Here is a 21,327-nt window from a genome sequence, read left to right on the forward strand (position 1 = left end):
AACCACTGAGACCCATTTCTGTAGACAGCCCCACTCCTATTTTGAAACAAAGAATTGGTAGGAAAGCCTTTCTCACGACGCAGATATTTCAAACGTACAGTGACAAATACACGATCGGCATCTCGAAGGTCATTTGTTGACTCTAATGCAGAATGGGATGGGGCACGTTACGCTGGAGACTGGGGCTTTGCCTGAGCCTCATAACGATCCTTTCCTGTGATTTAGATCCTACTGATGTGACTGCTGAATAAACGAAATGCAGAGTGGGCAGCTTTTCAGAAATGTCATCGATTGCTAAAACATATTATTTTAGAAACGCATCTGTAGCATGTGAATGGAGCCCAAGCCGCGGACTCGGGTTCCCTTCCGCATAGCTAACGGGGAAACGGAAAACTTCATCAGACGTTGTTTGTTCCTAATCATGGATGAAACACTCAATTGTGATGCTTTTAAAGTGATTGAATATTGAGTCCACGTCTAGCTGAAGTGTTTCTGATCGATAGTGGGGAGGGGGGGGGGTGTTGGTTTCTTTTTTTTCCAGTTCGTGTGTTATTTATTAATTGTGATGTATAATATTTGTTGAGTGCAATTAGTTTAATTGTGATGTATCATATTTATCATACCAGCCAGGTACTGTTGTGAACATTTTCAAATATTAGCTTATTTTTTAAAATTGAAATCCAAGTTAGTTAACATATACTGTAATAATGATTTCAGGAATAGAATTTAGTGATTCATCACTTACACATAACACCCAGTGCTCATCCCGACAAGTGCCCTCCTTAATGCCCGTGGCCCATTTAGCCCATCCCTCCACCCAGCACCCCTCCAGCGACCCTCAGCAGGAATGCCATGGAGAAAATGGTTAGGTGATGAACCCGTGAAACTCTCATACCCTAGCCCATCAGAACTGTAAGATAGTTTTTCTTGTTCCTACTTTATACACGAAGATGCTGGCTTCCCTGAGGTCATTCCTGTAATGAGAGATGGGGAAGAAGTTGGATGGAGCCGATTTTCGATTTTCGTAGGTCTGAGTGGAGGGGAACCTGGGTTAGAGCTGCTGAGGAATTGCCCAGGGCAGCTCGCTTCCACCGGGACCGCTGCTTTCTGCTCCCGTGGGGTCTGCCCCTTCCCGCGTGTTAGAACAGGGCGAGGGTGACCCTTTGTTCTTGTCCGTCTGCGTTCAGCCTGTGCATCGGTGTTTGTTCTGGAAACACTAAACCAAAAACATAGAATAATAGATTATATAGATAGAAGAATAGAATAGAATAGAATAGAATAGAATAGAATAGAATAGAATAATAGATTAGAATAGAATAATAGATTATACCACCTCTGAAAAAGAAACGTTAGCTTAACAAAAATATACGGGATCATTTCAATAATTAGCCCCAAACATGAGAGCATAGATATGCTGGTAGAGATCCCACCTGTGCCGGACTCACTTCACTTAATCTCTGTGTCTTTAAGGACACGTATCATTGATTTGTATCCAAAAGGACTGTTAATAATTCTACATGAGACACAAATAATGTAATTCCTTAAAATTAGAATGAATTATGATAATCACCTAGGTGTATACATACACATACATAGGTTCCAAGTATTTGAATATAATTAAAATCGGACGCGATGAATGTTTTGTTTTGAACACGGATTCTCAGAAGTTGTGAAGAGTGTGTTTTGAATCCCCACTTTTCATAGACTATTAAGACATTGTTGCCACTTGAAGTATTTCTTAAAGAGTATTCTGTTTAAATTCCACTAAAATAGAACCCGAAATTCCTTTTGCTGTCTGGCACTATCATCACACAATCTGAAGGGCGATTTTCAGAATTTATATTCAGTAAACAATATTTTAGAAGGAAGTAATTATATATCAAGAAAATACAACTTAAGTATCCTTCTTAGGAAGTAATTTAATTAAATGGTTCATGCTGAGATTTACAAGTTTTGTCAGCTACACTCAAATAAATATTGACTTCAATTCCTTTTTCTTTAAGTTTATTTATTTTGAGAGTGAGAGAGAGCACATGGCGGGGAGGGGCAGAGAGAGAAGGAGAGAGAGAGAATCCCAAGCAGGCTCCGCCGTGTCAGCACAGAGCCCGACGCTGGGCTTGATCCCATTACCTGAGCGGAAATCGAGAGTCAGTTGCTTACCTGACTAGCCACCTGAGTGCCCCTTGACTTCAGTTCTTAAATTGAATTACAAGTTGGGCATCACCACGAATGTAGGAGCTGATGTTTCTCCCTTCACTGTTTACCTGCACATCTTGGGTACTGAACCTGAGGTGTCAAGTAACAGGATGCTGAGTTTGACAGATGAGCCCCCTCGGCCGAAGGTACTGACGGTATCCAAAATGGCAGCCAGGAGCACAGCCACAGTGGCCAGCCTTCGTGGACCGCCTACCTCCAGGCCGATATGGGAATGTTACTTTTCAGATATTGTCTAACTTAGTAGCATCTCAACCTGTGGAGTTAGGGTTTACAAGCTGGTTTTGTAGGCGAGGGAACTGTGGCCCGCAGCCCATAACTACAACTAAGACCACGGGCCGGCAAGTGGCGGGGCAGGTACAATGCGGTTCCAAATTCACATCTGGAGCGTGGAGGCGCGCTGATCGTGGCGTGGCAGTTGCTAACCCTTGAAAACGAAGACGGCGTAAAGAACAAAGATGACACTTCCATTGGATGAGAGAGATGACTGAGTGCGTCTGAGTTGGTATTTCATTCTCTAGCCCAGAGGAAGAGTTATAGCATCGGAGAATCCCAACACATTGGAGTTTTTGATATCCTTAGTTCCGTCTGTTTATACCTCGTTGTCGTGGCTTACTAGGGATTGAACTTGATTTGGTCGTTAAGCTGGGCCTAGTGTTCCGCCAGGCCAGACAACGAGGCAGGCGTCGTTCCTGGCTGAGCTAAGAAGAACTTCGCTCCCGGGCTGTTTGATGGTATCTGGCTGTTTGTGTGACATGCAGGCAGGAAGGAGAGTCTGACCTTCTGATGCAAGTGGGCGTAAGGAAGGGTCGACTTTTTCCCCCTAATTATATTACTGTCATATGCAGGAGTATTACGAGGACATCTTTTGCCTCTCTGAATAATAAAACTGGGAGAGATCAAAGAGCGTACAACTGGAAGTTTTGACTGTTGGGTTCCAAAGAACTGACAGAATTTTAGATAGACTTAACGTCTGGCGTTACGTTTTAGAAGCTGAGGGCCCTTACTCGTTCTTTGCGGAGCATAGACCGGTAAGGTCCTTGGAGGGGGTAGCATTTTCTAGTAAGATGCTGTGTAACAGGAAAACTTTAGATTGTTATGCCTATTATAGCCTAGACCATCTGGGAAAACTGGTTAAGAATCTGATGACGAATCAATGGAACCAACTTTAAAAGGCCATATAAAGCGTCAGGGGTTGGGCATCTGGGTAGCTCATTGGTTGGGCATCCGATTCTTGATTTCGGCTCAGGTCATGATCCCAGGGTTGTGGCATCCAGCCCTGCATCGGGCTCCATGTTCCGCTTGATTGCCTTGGATGTGGGGCTGCGTGTGAACGTCTGCAAATTCCTTATTTACCCTGCAAATAAGGAAAAGTTAGACCATGGCGACTAATCCAGGCCCTGAAGAAAGGTTGTCGCACAGCCTCTCAAACGTTAGCGGTGTTTCTATAAAGCGGGCGGCCTTTTGCGTATTAACAAGGTGAGGCACCCATCCCTCACAGGCACGAGAGGTGACAGCGTGAACTCGGCATTCTGCAGACACATTGATCCCTTTCTCCGTTTTCTCCCAGGGTTTTCCAGGAAACACAAACGCAGACAGCGTGGTACATTACAGACTCGAGCCTCCCTTCGAAGCCAGGTTCCTGCGCTTCCTCCCCGTAGCCTGGAACCCTAAGGGCAGGATTGGGATGCGGATAGAAGTGTACGGATGTGCATACAGTAAGTGGTGTTTATTCCCCCCCCCCCCCCCCCCGCCGACATCGATGACGGACTGACGTGCTCTAAATGCTGAACTGAAAACTGAACCTGACTTCTTTCAGCCTTTTAAATATCTATGTAAAACGGTTTTTTATGGAACGCCTTGATATTATGCTGTCTTTAGTTATTTTCTAGTCGAATGTACAGGTGCACCTGGCCTGAGCCTCAGAACCTTTACTTCATGAAAGTAACGAACTCCAAATCAACAGCGGTAATTTACCGGGACCGATGATGCTGTTCTCTGATGCTGTCACTGGGGTGACCCTCGTGTGGGGACGCTGGTGATCTTGTTTTCCCCGAACCCCACGATGATGACTCAGTTCTTCTTTTAGGTTCACTGCTTGCGTCTCCACTTTTCTCTACTTGAGGCTTCTTTTGAACGTCATTTACGTGTCGTGTCTTCCCTCTTTTCTCTACTGATGAGAAGAGTAACAAAAATCACATAAATACAAGCATAAACACCTTCAGTGAAATACATGGGGGAATCAACTCTACGGTTGCCATTTCGATGATCTAGAATATACCAGTATTTACTTAAAGTAATACAAAAAGAAAAAATAATGATTAAAAAACACCTTCTAGAAAACCGGAGACTAACTCAAAGAGTATATCGGATGGGGACATCTCGTAAGGTTGGGTTTTTGGTCCCACTTCATTTCGAAAGCGATGTCTTTTCTCCCAAATTCGGTTCTCATAACCACTATATTTTCCTGGCCTTCATTTCCTCATTCCCTCACTGGCCATCTAAGAATTTATCGGACACTTGGCCATTTGCCAAGAACCGTGTTAAACATTGGAGGTGGGGGGCCTTTCTAGAATGATTCATTTTTGTTGTCAGGATTTTATGAGAAGCCATAAAATTGTACAAAACAGATGTAAAATACTGGAACGTGACCCCGGGGCACGGGGAGTAGAGCGGTCAGTCGGTTTTCCAAGTGAAGGGCTTGGGAGGTGAGCTGCGGGCAGGGAGGGGTCCCGGGGAGGGAGGAGGAACGCGCGGAGAAATAGTGGCTGCAGGAATCTCAGCTTCTGTTGGCTCAGGGATCAAGGAGGATATGGGCACTCGAGGGCACAGGGAGCGGTTGTGTAGGAATGATACCATTGCCCCTTCGCTAACCCCACAGACAGTGAGACCTTCTGGAGGTGAGGCTCACCGTCCCAGAAGCAACCCCGTTCTAGATTCAAGGGTCCCCTTCGGCCTCAGCGTCATCCAGCTGCCAGATGACAGGCTCCCTTTCCACTCCGTTTCCAAATCCTACCTCTGCATGGCATTTCCGTGCACCATTTAGCCCACGTGACGCCGCGTGGCCGTCCGCCTTTTTCTTTCTCTTCCCGTCGGTCGTCTCCTTCCGTCCTTTTGTTTCTGGGATCCACGAACACGCTCACGGCCGCAACGGCCGGGACGCCTGATCCGCGGTTTCTCTTTGATCCCATAAAATGAGTTTCTCCTTTCCGCCATTACCCGGGAAACAACGTCAGGTTTACTACTTGAAAGCCGTGCGTGCTCTTTGATGGGGATTTGCCATCAGCTTGATGTTCTTCTTGAGGAGATATTACCATGGTTCCTCCGGTTAGAGGTCAGCGCCAGAAAGATCAAAGCTGTGCGCCTGATCCCCGGAAGGGCTGGTTGGCTGTGTAGCTCTCATGGGGCCTGCGTGCATCCAAAATTCAGCAAACACGAGCTGTCGGGCATCAGGAGTTCCCACCGTAGCTTATAATAGTCCTCACTACTTGTGAAACTTTGCGGAGTACATTCCTTGATAGTAGGGCCTCTCTCTGTATTGTCTTCATTTTTATTATTAATAAGAATAATTGTTGGGGCGCCTGGGTGGCGCAGTCGGTTAAGCCTCCGACTTCAGCCAGGTCACGATCTCGGTCCGTGAGTTCGAGCCCCGCGTCGGGCTCTGGGCTGATGGCTCAGAGCCTGGAGCCTGTTTCCGACTCTGTGTCTCCCTCTCTCTCTGCCCCTCCCCCGTTCATGCTCTGTCTCTCTCTGTCCCAAAAATAAATAAACGTTGAAAAAAAAAAAAAAAGAATAATTGTTGAAGCCTAGCACTTTGCACTTTTATTTTTGACAGTGTTTGAATATGATACGGTTTATAGCCCAAAGGGCTAATGATTATCTCCCCCCCCCATTTCTATTTTCACTTCTCTGTTGATAGTGAGAAAATGTCCAGATTGCTTATCTTGGCATATAGTGTCCCTTAGATGCAACGTCTCTGTTTGGTTTCATTTCTTTACACCCCAGTTATACTCCGATGACACTGGCCATTCGTAGAAACCAACCTCATGCATTTTCGTGGCTTCCTGGCACACGAGTGTTCTCTTCCTGAAAATCCCTCCCCCCTACTTCTAGAGTGCACAGTCTGTTTAGAGTCCCCTGCCCCCTCCAGCAGCCCCCAGTGTCCAGTGTTCATATTCCCCATGGACTTGTTCTTGGCTTTGTATTCTACTCTGAAAAGGTCTCCCCTTGGGTGTCTTTCTGCTTTCTTAAGTTTTCAGGAATGTTTATGCACTGTCCAATCAATTCCAAGTTGACATCCCTGATGCAGGTCTCTGAAGCCACGGACAGGCATTCTGTGCCCAGGTCTACCTTCATTTCTTTCTCGATTGTTATTCCTCTTTGGGGCATCTTCAGTTGCTTCTTTTCGGCCATCTACTTCGACTCCCCGTGTTCAAGGTCAGCGTCTTCTCAAGTCTACCCTTGAGCTGGCTCCATTCCCATCATGGTTTATTAGTGTGTTTATTGGTGAATAAGAGAAGGAAGAAAGAAGGAGGGGAGGACAGAAGGAAAGCAAAGACGAAGGAAGGAGTGCATGAATCCTTGGGAATGTGGAATATGTAGGCACAGAATGGCGAACAACGTGGTAATCCACCAGTCGTCCGTGTCGCCCTCCAGTCCTGTGTCAGATCAGGCATTGAAAATAAAATGGGTTAGGGGCACCTGGGTGGCTCAGTCGGTTAAGCGCCTGACTTGGGCTTGGGTCGTGATCTCACGGTTCATGAGTTCGAGCCCCACATTGGGCTCTGCGCTGACAGTGTGGAGCCTGCTTGGGATTCTCTCTCTCTGCCCCTCCCCTGCTCGCACACTTGCCCCCCTCTCTCTCTGTCTCTCAAAATAAATAAATAAACATTAAAAAATATTTTAAAAAAAGGAAAATAAAGTGGGTGAGCAGGGAAGAGAATAAGGGAATAAAACAGGTAATTGACTCTTTGAAAATACTGTGTTTATTTAAATACTGTGTTTATTTATTGACGGGGTGCCTAGGTGGCTCAGTCAGTTAAGCATCTGACTTTGGCTCAGGTCAGGATCTCATGGTTCGTGGGTTCGAGCCCTGCGTCAGGCTCTGTGCTGACGGCTCAGAGCCTGGAGGCTGCTTCGGATTCTGTGTCTCCCTCTCTCTCTGCCCCACCCTGACTTGCACTCTGTCTTGCTCGCTCTCAAGAGTAAAAATTTAAAAATAATAAAAATAATAAAATAAAATAAAAATAATTAAAAATAATAAAAATAAAAAATTTAAATAAAAATAGAAAAACAGACCGATGATTGCATCAAAAATGGTTTTATTTAACAACCTCAACATGTGTCACTATTTATAATCCTTCTGTTACCATTCTATTTTATATACAACCTATAGTTAATATTTTCTATCTAATGAGATACACGTATGTATATACATGTATACATACACATTTATATTCATCGACCCATGTAAACTCTGGTGTTCTCTGTTCCTTTGTATTGATCCACATTTCCACCTATCATTTTCCTTCCACCTTAAAGGCTCCATTTAGCATTTTTTGCCGTGTAGGTCTGCTGGTGAGGACTTCTTTCGCATTTTGGATGTCTGGAGGAAGCTGGTATTTCGCCTTCATTTTTGAAAGTTATCTGAGCTCAGTATGGAATTCTAGGATAACGTTTTTTCATTCATTACTTTCAAGACATTGCTCTTAAGTTTCCTCACTTGTATCCTGTCCCCAGAGAAACCCACTGCTATCTGTATCTATGTGTCTTTCGAATGTGTCATGCCTTTTTTTTCCCTCTAGCTGCTTTTAAGATTTTGAGCAATTTGTTTCTGATGTAGTTTGGTTTTGTTTTATTCGGTTTCTTGTGTTTGGAGCTCACTGGGTTATTTTGATTTGTGGGTGTATAGTTTTCATCAGATTTGGAAAGTTTCAGCCATTGTTTCTTCAAATTTTTTTTTCTACATTTTCCCCTCACATTTTTCCTTAAGGGACCCAATTGTCATTAGATAAAACACGTATTAGGCTGTTTGTTTGATTTTGTTGTGTCACACAGCTTCACTGATGTCCTGTTTATTTTCTCAAGTAATTTGTTTTGTGCCTTGTTTCATTTTAAAATATTTCTATTGCTGTGTCTTCGAGTTCACTAGTCTATTTTTCTGCATTGTTTAACCTGCCAGTCGTCCCATTCAGTGTGTTTTTCAACTCAGACATTGTAATTTTCACTTTTTTAGAAGTCTCTCTTGTGTAGCTACCTGACTTCTTGAACATATGCATGACAGTTGTAACAACTGCCTTAATGCCTTTCTTTGCTAATTACAGTATCTGGGTCAGTTCTATTTTGATTGCTTTTTTTTTCCCCCTCACTGCGGGCCGTACTTCCCAGCTTCCTAGTATGCCTGGAGATTTTTGAGTAGATGCCAGACATTTTGATTTTTACCTTGGGTGCTGGATATTCTTGCTTTCTTACATGCTTGAGCTTTCTTCAAGGACACATTGAATTGAAGGGATTTGATTCTTCTACGTGTTGCTTTTAAAGTGTGTTGGGGCGCCTGGGTGGCTCAGTCGATTACGCGTCCGACTTCAGCTCAGGTCACGATCTCGCGGTGAGTTCGAGCCCCGTGTCGGGCTCTGGGCTGATGGCTCAGAGCCTGGAGCCTGCTTCTGATTCTGTGTCTCCCTCTCTCTCTGCCCCTCCCCCGTTCATGCTCTGTCTCTCTCTGTCTCAAAAATAAATAAACATTAAAAAAAAATAAAAAAAAGTGTGTTAGCCCAACCAAAGCAGTGTTTTAGTCTAGGGTAATTATTCCCACCACCTAGGTAAGAGCCTTCTGAGTACTCCACCCACTGGCAGATGTTGGTGAGGTCTCCGGTCTGGATGATAACAGTGGGCACTGTTCCCAAGCCATTCGTCCTCTTAGATGGTTCACTTCCCGGTCTTGATGGGCTCCGTCCCTCGCACACACTGATCGGCATTTGCCGAACACTCAAGAGGGGCGTGTTGCTGGTCGCCCATGTTCTCACCCTTCATCCTTCTCCTCTTCGTACTCTGCCTGTGGATTCCAGGTGCTCTGTGTCCCCCAGACTTCTGACTCTGTCTCCTCTTCCCAGGACGTCTGCTGGGCTCTGCCTCAGTTCCTCCTTTCTGCCCTATGACCTGGACGTCTCCCTAGGCAGTGCCCAGTTGGTGTTCCAGGGCTCATCTTGTGTCTCCCATCCCTCGGGCATGAAAACCATTGTTTAATGTCCTCCTCAGCCCCCCCCCCCTTTTCTCTACCTTCAAGTGAGAGAGTAAATCTGGTCACTCCATCTTGGTCAGGAGGAGTCATAAATGCGGTTTTAGCTCTTGCTGTATTTTTCTTTGCCCGGTGCTCAAACGTAATAAGGCAGTCAACATCCGTGTTTCGGTCACTGCTGCACACACCGTCAAGATGTTAAGTTGTTTAAGACTCATTTCAGTTGCTGTGTGGGAAAGCCCTCTTCATCCTTCTCCGGATAGAAAACAGACCTGGACAGGTGAAGGTCTTCCACAGTGGAATCAGGATTTGGACCCTCACGGGACAACGCCGGTCCTTTCTCTGAGCTGCTGCTGCTCTGTGTTGTCCTGAAAGGCTGTTTGTGGGACCGGATCCAGGGGCTATGAGTCGATTAGCACAAATTTGGTCTCACTACTAGTAACCTGGATTTCTCTAATTGTCTGGTGTGGGGGACCCTTTTTCATAATACCGTTGGTGATTCAGTCATCAAAGCATAATCTCAGTTAATAAAACTAATGATGAGGGGCGCCTGGGTGGCTCAGTCGATTAAGCATCCAACTTTGGCTCAGGCCATGATCTCACGGTTCATGGGTTCGAGCCCCATGTCGGGCTCCGCGCGGACAGTGCGGACCCTGCTTGGGATTCTCTCTCTCCCTCTCTCTCTCTGCCTCATCCCTAACTCATGCTTTCTGTCCCTCAAAATAAATAAAATAATAAATAAATAAAACTCATAATGATAAAATCACGTAAAATTGGAAAAATTATTTTCCAATAAGTATCACATTTTCTATTTTGGAATGTGGGTTCTATACTCTTCAAATAGAGGAAAGTACCGCTTCCTATTCTGATGCGTAACAAGTGACCTCTATTTCAAGTACCCCAATTATTTAGTTAGTTGAATGACATACAAAGACATTGTTCATGAAGCCTTCTTGTGGAAGTTCAGTGTGATGCTAAGCGGTAATTTACTACATCATTTGGGTGTTTTTATTCAAATAAATATTATAGTCGATTATTTGTATGAATTATGGGCATCGTAAATTGTATTTGCTCTTACAGTAGTCCAGTATCAAACACTTTACCTTCATGAGCTGATAAAAGGTCACCTGAGCGTCACCAGTGAGCTCTAAGACTGGAAAGGTGGTTTCTCTAGTCAGTCTGTAATCAGTGGTATAGAGATCAGGGGAGCCTCTGTTTAATGGAGATTATTGTCAAGGTGGAGCTTGAGGCTTGAGGACCCCGGGGCTGTCCCCCATCCATACTCAGAGGGCTCACTCCTACTGACTCATTGAGCTAAGCCTTCTGTCTCCCACAATATGATGTTTCGGTTTAATTTTGAAAACTCTGTGGCCTTTGAAAATCGTGTTTGAGGGATATGTGTTTAAAAAAGTCATTCTGGATTTGCCGACCTGTCAATTTGTTTTCAGATAGTCGGATTGGTTTTTGAGTATCTGTAAGTAAAGGGCATTTTGCAGAATTGATTCTCTTTGATGAGGCCTGTCACTGAGTTTCCAGTCTAAATGCTCCCGTTGTAAAGCATCTTTGTGATAACGTATATGCTGGGCTTCACAGAGGGGCTTCTTGATTAACAGTACAGCCCACTGTTGGGACCATGTTGGCTTCTTTCTGGCGCCTGTCTGTAAATTGCATGTGACAGGCACCATGTGATTAGTAGGATGTTTACATTCTTTCTCTCCAGATGCTTCCCTGGAGAAAAGCCCTCTCGCCCCTGCTTCCCTCATCTTGACTGTGAGTTGCTTCCCCGTCACCAAATTTCTTAGCCCCACGGTAAGACTAGATGATTCCTGCAGAAATGCGTTCTTTCACGAGAGCCGAAGTGGGGACACGAGGGAAGCACTGTCCGCTCTGGGAGGGTCCGGCCACATCTGTCTGCTTCTGTTTTATCCCGACATCGATACAGTGTGGCGCCTCGTGGCCTATGTCAATATGAAATGAAAATGGGGCTGCATTTGGGGAATGAATGAAAATGAAGTCAAGGCAGGGGCGGGGGGGGGGGGAGGAAAATGGGGAAAAATGGTCTTTTACTAACAAAACTGTATTTGCCAAAGCAGAATCCCTGCTGAAGCCGAATTTGAAGTTACGGAAGCTTGTCAATATAAAACCAATCTTTTATAATACGACATAGGAGCCAAAATACTTTCTTATACTTTATAAATAAATACACATTCAAGAATAGTCACAAGTGGGGGCGCCTGGGTGGCTCAGTCAGTCAAGCATCCGACTCTTGATTTCCGCTCAGGTCATGGTCTCACATTTATGAGATCGAGCCCTACGTCGGGCTTTGCACTAACAGCCAGGAGCCTGCCGGCGATTCTCTCTCTCCCTCTCTCTGTCTCTCTGCCCTTCCCCTTTTCGTGCATGCACAATCTCTCTCTCTCTGTCTCTCACAATAAATAAACATTAAAAAAAAGAATAGCCACCAATGAAGTGTATTGAATTACGCAATAGGCAGATCAAAAAAATAATTAAGTTGGTGATTTCCCATGTAAAATAGGGTTTTTAATGTTGAAATCAAAGAAAGACCACAAAATGTCCGGCCCTGAACTGGCTCTCGTCACGGCCACCTCTGAACAATCAGGAATCGAGCCCGGTGACCGTCACCGGTCGATTCCACGGAGTGGAAGATGTACGCGTGTCTATAAAGGGCCAGACAGCACACATTTTAGGCTCAGTGGGCACCCTCTGCCACTGTTCTTTGTTCTTTTAACAAACCTTTACAGCAAGTAGCTCACCGGGGCTATACAGGCTGCAGACTGATGTGGATAGTTTCCGATGAAGAGGAGGAGCAGCCTGACCTTCCAGGCTTCTAAAAGCAAGTCCTGAATTTTATCCGTGTCATTCTCACCCCCTTAGTCTGTTAACCGTTTAAGTAACAGACTTAACGGAGCTCAAGTCTGTTACCGTTTAAGACTTAAGTGAAACTAACCAGGACTGTTACAAGATGCATTTTTGAAGTGGTTTTGTTTGACTCGGTTGACGGCGTAGCTCAATGATATAATTCCGCCACTTTACAGGCCTAGAAAACCTGTCAAAAGACATGTGAAGTCTGCCTCATAAGATCTCATGGGATGATTAACATGTGGTTGATTGTGAGACGTCCAAGTGTCCGTGATCTCGTTGGAGAGAGAGCTGAAAACATTCAAGGGTTGTAAGGCCACTCTTCTGTGTTTCTATAAATCCAGTAAATTTTTCACCGCTCCGTTTTACCTGAGGGGAAGGTTCCAGGAAACAGAATTTAGCTGCTGGAGAGCAGTGGTTCTCAAATGTAGTCATCAAGCCAGCAGCGGCATTGCTGGGGGTTCATGTTAGAAATGCGGATTCTCTGTTCCCACCCCAGGCCAGCAGAGTCGGAACTCTGGGGATGGGGCCCAGCAGTTTGCGCTTACCCCACACTCCAGCACGTTCTCATCCCTGGAAGGTCAATATTACGTTTACAAAGCAACAGTGGCCCCAGGGAAGCTGAGGGCCAAAGCTATCGGATCAGAATAATCCTGACAGAATCATTCATGGAACAGACAGCTCTCATTCGCTCACTTCACAAAGAAGCCTTAGGGGTGCCTGGGTGGCTGCGTCAGTTAAGTGTCCGACTTCGGCTCAGGTCATGATCTCGCGGTCCGTGAGTTCGAGCCCCGCGTCGGGCTCTGTGCTGACGGCTCAGAGCCTGGAGCCTGTTTCAGATTCTGTGCCTCCCTCTCTCTCTGGGCCTCCCCCGTTCATGCTGTGTCTCTCTCTGTCTCAAAAATAAATAAACATTAAAAAAAATTAAAAAAAAAAAAGAAAGAAGCCTTAATTATTATCATTGCCTTTCGGTGACGTGCCCGCAGAAAAACTAGACTAGTAAAATGTGAAAGTATTTAAATCCTTCATTATCAAATTCTCATTACTGTCATCTAACACGCTAAAGGACATTGTTTGAATTTGACAAAGGGTTATGTTTTTATCAGGCACATTCATTTAATTATGCAATGGAGAATAACTGCTTGTTTACATGATTTTTAGACAGACGGCAGTGTTTATACATTTTCCACTGTGTGTGAATCAAAATCAAGCTTCTGAATTTTCCCATTTTATTGGCTTTCTCTTGCACCTTTATTTGTTATACATATGTGTTCTTAAAATTTTTCTTTTTAGGGGCCCCCGGGTGGCTCAGTCAGTTAAGCACTGGACTCTTGACTTTGGTTCAGGTCATGATCTCAGAGTTTGCGGGATAGAGCCCCACGTCGGGCTCTGTGCTGATAGTGCAGAGCTTGCTTGAGATTCTCTCTCTCCCTCTCTCGCTGCCCCTCCCTCCCTCTCTCTCTTCTCTCTCTCCTTCAGGAAATAAACATTTAAAAATAAATAAATAGGGGCAACCTGAGTGGCTCAGTCGGTTGAGCCTCCGACTTCGGCTCAGGTCACGATCTCACAGTCCATGAGTACGAGCCCCGCGTCGGTCTCTGTGCTGCCGGCTCGGAGCCTGGAGCCTGCTTCGGATTCTGTGTCTCCCTTTCTTTCTGCCCCTCCCCTGTCCGTGCTCTGTCTCTCTTCTTGTTTGTCTGTCTTCTTGTTTGTTTATTGATTTGTTTTGTTTTTAGATTCCATGCACGAGTAAAATCACACGGTGTTTGTCTTTCTAAGGCACAGTCACGTCTTGTCTCGTTTACTTGTGAGATACGAAAAACACAGGAGATTGTTCCGGGTAATCTGAATCCCTCTGTGTCTCTCTTGTTCTGTCTTCAAGTGGTTTGGCCAGTGTTCTTTCCACGTTAATGATAAAATAGAACTTTTTCAGATGCAAGGGACCTTGATGGTTGGAAAGATGAAACTGTCAGAAAGTTGAGAGAAAACAGCAGCGTCGTAGCCATGGTGTGACGGGGGGGTGGTGCAGCGGGGGGTGACTTCAACTTCTTTACTGATCTTCATTTTTTACAGGATGAGAAGTGGCCATTAGAAAGGCAGGAGCAACCGGGACTTGGCCGACGCATGTACGTCTAGATGATACATTTTGGGGAAAACGTCAGGAAAGGCCAAGAGTGGAGTTTAGGGGTATCGGCTACTGGTAGGAAGGGAAAATTAACCACATGGATTTCCCCCTTGCGTATGTGTGTGTTGACTTACACATCTCAACGCACTAATAAAGACATGTTGTACTTAGGTTACTTTTTAATGTCTCCCCCTGTAGGATCTGAGGTGGTTAATTTTGATGGAAAGAGCTCCTTGATATACACATTGAATCAGAAGTCCGTGAGTCCAACAAAAGATGTCATTTCTTTGAAATTTAAGACCAGGCAGACCGATGGGATTCTACTCCACCGAGAAGGACAAAATGGCAAACACGTCACCCTGGAGTTAGTTAAAGGAAGACTCATCTTATCCCTTAATTCAGGTAAAAACCTACCAGGTGGTGTTTTTGAAAATGAGCTTGTTGAGATGAAAGTATCTTTTTGTGCTTAATTTTTCACAGCTACGTAGTTAACTCATCCTGAAACCAGAACACTTTTAAAAAAATTTTTTTAGTATTTTTAAATTTATTTTGGAGAGAGAGGGAGACAGAGCCCGAGCCGGGGAGGGGCAGAAAGAGAGGGAGACCCAAAATCCGAGGCAGGCTCCGGGCTGTCAGCACGGAGCCCGACTGTAGGCTCGAACTCATGAACTGTGAGATCATGACCTGAGCCGAAGTTGGACGCTTAACCAACTGAGGCCCCCAGGCACCCCAACCAGAACACTTTGGAGAAAGAAGGGAGACCCTGTAAGTCATTACTCTGGAGCAACAGCTGTAAACCAGAACATCCGAGGCAAACTGTCCTCTGGTCGAGGTGTGCTCCGGGCAACATGTATTTATCTTGAACATACTTTATTGTGAAAAGTTTTAATGCTTGATAACTGTATAAGACCGTTTGTACTTCGTCAGTAACCTGATAACATTGTAGAGGCAAGGGTGGAGCATTGAATTTTTAAGGTAGCATTAGAAATGAGGTCCCAGGAAGAAGATATTTTCAAGAAAAATGAAAATGCAATAATTGATAATAAAAGAACAAGGGGTACGTGGGTGGCTCAGTCGGTGAAGTGTCCGACTTCGGCTCAGGTCGTGATCTCGCAGTCCGTGGGTTCGAGCCCCGCGTCGGGCTCTGTGCTGACACCTCAGAGCCTGGCGCCTGCTTCGGATTCTGGTCTCCCCCCCCCCCCCTGCCCCTCCCCTGTTTGTGCTCTGTCTCTCAAAAATAAATAAAACATTTAAATAATAATAATAATAATATAAACAAGAAACGCGGAAGAATTTATTCACAAGTGAGAGAAGAAGGTTGTGTGTGAGACTAATGTCAGAGCAGCCGACCAGTGCTTGGGAGAGAAGGAGGGAAGGAAAGTGTAGTTGTGAGAAACGCTGCCCTCCACGTGGCCGTCATAGTGTTGAATTGGAGTGGTGCATTACTTCCCCTGTCCTTCTAGGCCATGCTAACCTGCCGTCCCCTGACGCCCATGTGACCCTCACCCTGGGCAGCCTGCTGGACGACCAGCACTGGCATTCTGTCCTCTTGGAGCTCCTGAACGCACACGTCAACTTCACCGTGGACAGGCACACGCAGCATTTCCAGGCAAAGGGCGGGTCCCGCTATTTGGATCTTGATGATGAGGTGTGAAAATTACTTTTTAAGTATTACGGATTTAAATGCAACCTGACCTTCTAGGAAAATGGCACGACACAGAGAAATCCCCTTGGCTAGCAATTCAGAATTCCGGTGAAGCGTTTCCCACGGCTGACGGCGGCGCGTGACATGCCCGTGTGCCGTCGAGACGTTTCATCACTCGTCGATGTTAGTTTTCACACGAGAGGCAGTGGGCGTTAAAGCTGGGAAATGTGTGCATGAAGAGCTCCCGGGACAGCAGGCCGTGCTTAAAAATGATTTGTTCAGACAGTTCTTTGGTGTTACATCCGGTGTCGGATGTCAACACTTAGCTTGGAGATCTCTCTGTGTTTTAGGGCAATCCTACACGGAATTAGCGATCTAGGGGACCTCGGAGAAGTGATCCCTGTATATTCCAACATGCTTTTTTGAGGAGCAGGAGAGCCAAAAGTGCAGGATTCCAGATACCATTTCTTGGGATATTTAAAGGTTTAACGTATTCGCAGCGTGTTGCCTACGCGGGCTGACCCTACGCTGAAATGCCCCTTTTGTTCCGCCGGTTCTGCTCAGCACATCTGTCAGAGCAAATGGGATGATTTCAACATTCATTTAGGATAAGTGGCCTCAGCAGAGGAGGCCAGCTGGAGAGCCTGGCCTTGAATGAGATTATCAATGGCTTTATTATGCTAACCTATCAGCAGAGCCACCGCAAGGACCAGGACCCTAAAGTCTGGGTTCCAGAAAGGTTTATAAAGTAGAATGTCATCACGGGCAGCGGTATGGTCGCATAGATCAAGAGTGACCGTGGAAATCGATGTGCGATATTCCCCGTCGGCTAAAGTGACAGAGTCGGTTTGAGCAGCACCTTGCAAGATGGGTATTTAACCTATTTATCTAGATATAATGAAACATTGCTAATCTACATCGAAAACTTCATTTGAAATTAACACGATAATGCAAAATAATGCTGGATAGATTTGCGACAGTTATTGTACGCCTGCTCGTCATAAATGTTTTAGGCAGATAATCAGAAAATCATTAAACAATATTATTTATGTCATTTTTTTCTTTCTAAGATCAGCTTCGGAGGGATTCCCGGACACAGAAAATCAGTGGTGTTCCCACATAAAAACTTTCACGGCTGCTTCGAAAACCTCTATTATAATGGAGTGGATATCATTGATTTGTCCAAGAAACGCAAACCGCAGACCCTGGTCGTGGTAAGAAAGTCTATTTGCGAGGTCAAGAGAAACTTGCAACTTGCCTGATTGGTTCGGTTTTAGAATACACCTCTCCTGAAGGCAGGGAAAGTACCAGTCATATATACTTTTCAGTTCATATTTAGTCCGTGTTAATTAATCGATTAGATTTTAAAATGCAACTTACTGGCGAAAATTTTAATTCCGGTTGGTTTACAAGCAGTGTAATGTCACCTTCAGGTGTACCATATAGTGATTCAACATTTCCCCCCAACACCCGCTGCTCATTCCAAGTGTGCTCCTTAACCCCCGTCACGTTCTTTCTTTTTTTTTTTAAATTTTTTTTTTCAACGTTTATTTATTTTTGGGACAGAGAGAGACAGAGCATGAATGGGGGAGGGGCAGAGAGAGAGGGAGACACAGAATCGGAAACAGGCTCCAGGCTCCGAGCCATCAGCCCAGAGCCCGACGCGGGGCTCGAACTCACGGACCGCGAGATCGTGACCTGAGCTGAAGTCGGACGCTTAACCGACTGCGCCACCCAGGCGCCCCATGTTCTTTCTTAATTTTTACGTACGTATGGAAGCCGACACAAAATTTCTCAAATATTTCTCCGACACTTCTTGCTCACGGGCGGACTCAGTGATGCCAGCCTCGCACCTTATCTCAGTGCTCAGGGGCTGTGCGTGGGGATCTGGTTCCGTGTTGCGACGTGCGAGAGCGCTCCGTTGTTTCTGCGAAGGGGGGCAGGGTCTGCGGATACGCAGGGGGGAGGTTAGCAAAAGCATTTGTGTGACTCCCAAAGGAAAAACATCGTGCTAAAAAAGGTTAGGTCTAGGCTGTTGAGAAAGTGGACGTGGCTTTGAACCGACCGGCTGGGGGAGTTTGGGTCCCTCTGTCTTCAAGGCCAGTGGTCTGTCTGCTGTGGATGCAGGGACTTAGGTCAGCAAAGTAAGGAGCTTGTTATCTGGAAGCAGGTTAACCCCTAAGATGGATGGGGGAGTTGTGACAGTTCCGTCTCTCCATATGGCTGCCGGCCCTCGCCCAGCCTGGCATGTTACTAAGCCAGCGCCCGTCCTTCCACGTTTGGGCCCTTATAACCGAATCCTGTACAGATCAGTGGGTTCAGGTTCACCCACATACGTGTGAACGTAGATGCCTCCCACGTCCAGCGCCGTTTACAGAAAGGGGATCGTTTTAGAGAAGCTTTTCTCAGTCTCGGTTTTCCGACTCCACTAAACCTTGTGGAAATTCGTTTCCGTCAGCAGGTGTAGGTCTGTGTTGTCACGGCTGCACAGTTTGCCATTAGGAAAGTCATTTGCTAATCAAGACGTTTGCTTTCTTTCTACTTCTGTTTTACCACCAACGGGCAGTCGCACCTTTGTTTTCAGATACGGGGTCTTTTATTTGGGTGGGAAAAGTTTCAGGAGTAGAATTTCTTGCCTGGAAGTTTTATGCAGCTTGGAATTTTAATTCATGTTGCTGTTTGCCCCCCCCTCCCGAAACTGTAACACGACATTTGCCATCAGCAGTGTGTGACACGGTCCTTCCATCCAATGTCAGGCAGCCACACGCGTCAAACAGCTCTCAGACTGTTGCCAGCTCAACGGACATGAACTAATAGGGGATGGTTACGTCGTGTTTATCTGACTACCGATGAATGAAATAATCTTTTGTCCGTTTGGATTTGCTTTTCTGATCACTGTTGATTCTTATTCTTTTGCCCATTTTTAATTTTATTAAACGATTTTTTTCCTTGTCACTTTATAAGAGAGTTTTGTGTTTGGCAGATTATTACCCTTTGTCATTCAGGGTCCAGATAGGTTTTTCAGACTAATCAATTTTACATGAAATGTGAAGTCATGTTCTAATATAATTATGTATTGCATATCGTATCTTTTATATTAAATGTTATATGCTGCGTTGAGTATATAAATGTTTTTATTTGTATGTGGTCAGTGTGTCTATGTATTTTTTTACAGCTTTGTAGTATTTGGAATGTTTCTAAAACCCGAGATGCTAGATATAGTCTCACGGATTTTCCGGGAAAAAGTTTTAAGCTGGTTTTATGTGTTTTAAAATTGAAAAGATATCTTTAAGACTTTGATTGTCTAGGATTTATTCCTTCTGTGGATCAGTTGTCATTTTAGGCCTTAGGGATACCCATTTATTCTTATACTATGTAGTAATTAAGCCCAGCCTTTTGTGTCTAAGTTGAATCGTACCTTTTTTTACACACTGACTGTACATATGTTCTCAGATCTTTCTGTGGGTTATTTATTGGGCTCTGCTGTTACGTTTATTCCTATAGCAATACCATAATGACTTAAGTACAGTGCCTTTATGGTGTGGATGCTTTGGAGTCTGCTGAATTAAGTCCCATCTCACTGTATTTCTTTGCATAATATATTTTGGAGAGGAATGGCAATGTTTAGGTACATATTCCTCTGGGATTTATGAAAATGTATCCAATCCCAGGCAAAAATTCTAGTAGAGATCTTAACTCGAGTTATGTTAAGAACTTAAGTTCCTTCTTTTCCAAATGCTGCGATTAAAAATAAGTTTGCTCCTGGAGCCAGAGAAATAATCTAAAGATAAAGGGTGTGTGTTTTTTTGGTAAAATAGAATGAAAGAGTTATAAAAACCCTGCCAGGCAGGTCAGACCTTAGGCTGGGTGAACACCCTGGGCGACCCGGCCCGTGAGAGCTTCTGAGAGGCAGCCTGTTTGCCTTTGGAAAGGTCACCTGGCCACATCCTTCCCTTCGGATGTGCAGAAGCATACTGCCCACCTGAGTCAGATGTACACGCGTCACCTGAGTGACACAGCTATAAGCACGTTTACATAACCAAGGCGAATTCAGGAAAGTTCTTGGAGAAGGTGGTCCTTGGTGCTGGGCTTCGTACCAGATATAAACACCTAACACCTTGAGGGGAGAAGTCTGTCTCGTCTGTTGTATCCCACGTCCAGCACAAGGCCTGGGAAGGATGTGGCTCGAGATTCCTTTGCCAAAGCCCAGAAATGGAGAAGACAGAACTCCCCTGAAGGACTCAGAAATAGGTTTGCCCGGAGAGGGCGGTGCTGTGGTTTGAAGGGCCTGTAAGGTAAATCTGGACTTAAGTTTGATGGGGAAGCCTAGTTTTGAAAGTCCTAGTTTGCTAGAAGGTTGATAGGATACTGTAAATCTTGGAAAACCCATTGTTCGTGAAATGCAAGTATCCTTCCGGCACCTTCCTAAATCCTCTTTTGCTGTGTTCACAGGGAAATGTGTCTTACTCGTGCTCACACCTTCAGATTGTCCCTGTGACTTTTCTGAGTTCCAGCAGCTACTTGGCTCTCCCGGGTGCCTCTGGAGAGGACAAAGTGTCAGTCGCTTTCCAGTTTCGGACGTGGAACAGAGCAGGGCTGTTGCTGACCAGTCAGTTAAAACACGGGTCGGGGGCTCTTGTCCTTGTTCTAAATGATGGAAAACTCAAGCTGAGTCTCTCCCAGCCCGGACATCCATCGAGGGATATCACAGCAGGTAATAGACATTTGTCACGTGTAAACCCGAGATTTGTCATCTCTACAATAAATGAGCAAGTGAACCAATAAGATATTCATAATCCTTCTAGAAGGAACTAAATTTCTTTTACCTTTGAAATAGGTATCTCCAGGCTGTTGGTGTGTGACACAAATTTAGCTACATCAAACATAATTGTCAAAAAGTTTAAAAAATAACTTATTTATAAGTCAGTGGTTAGTAATTGGCCGTGAACTTGAAATACTGGAGGCCATTAGCCTAATCCTGAGTAGTCTTGGGAAAATAGAGTTCTGTTTGCTGTCTTTTGAGCCTGTTTACACACTGGTTTTCATAATTTTTTTAAGTTTATTTATTTTTGAGAGAGAGAGAGAGAGAGAGAGAGAGAGAGAGACAAAGCATGAGCGGGGGAGGGACAGAGAGAGAGGGAGACACAGAATCCGAAGCAGGCTCCAGGCTCCGAGCTGTCAGCACAGAGCTGGATGTGGGGCTCGAACTCACAAACTATGAGGTCA

General features: G+C 45.1%; 1 protein-coding gene across 1 annotated transcript in view; it reads left to right on the forward strand.

Annotated features, from left to right (window-relative positions):
- Positions 1–21,327, forward strand: part of LOC124524907 (contactin-associated protein-like 3) — a 193,182-nt gene that overhangs the window by 86,402 nt on the left and 85,453 nt on the right. The window contains 5 exon segments of the mRNA XM_047097349.1: positions 3,785–3,932; positions 14,655–14,858; positions 15,920–16,104; positions 17,172–17,315; positions 20,554–20,815. Of these exon segments, the coding sequence (XP_046953305.1) occupies positions 3,785–3,932; positions 14,655–14,858; positions 15,920–16,104; positions 17,172–17,315; positions 20,554–20,815 (943 nt within the window).

Source organism: Lynx rufus, unplaced genomic scaffold, assembly GCF_022079265.1.
Source record: "Lynx rufus isolate CCGP_SWC_20201006 ecotype Redwood Valley unplaced genomic scaffold, mLynRuf1.p SCAF_10, whole genome shotgun sequence".
In the NCBI taxonomy this organism is placed as follows: Eukaryota; Metazoa; Chordata; class Mammalia; order Carnivora; family Felidae; genus Lynx; species Lynx rufus.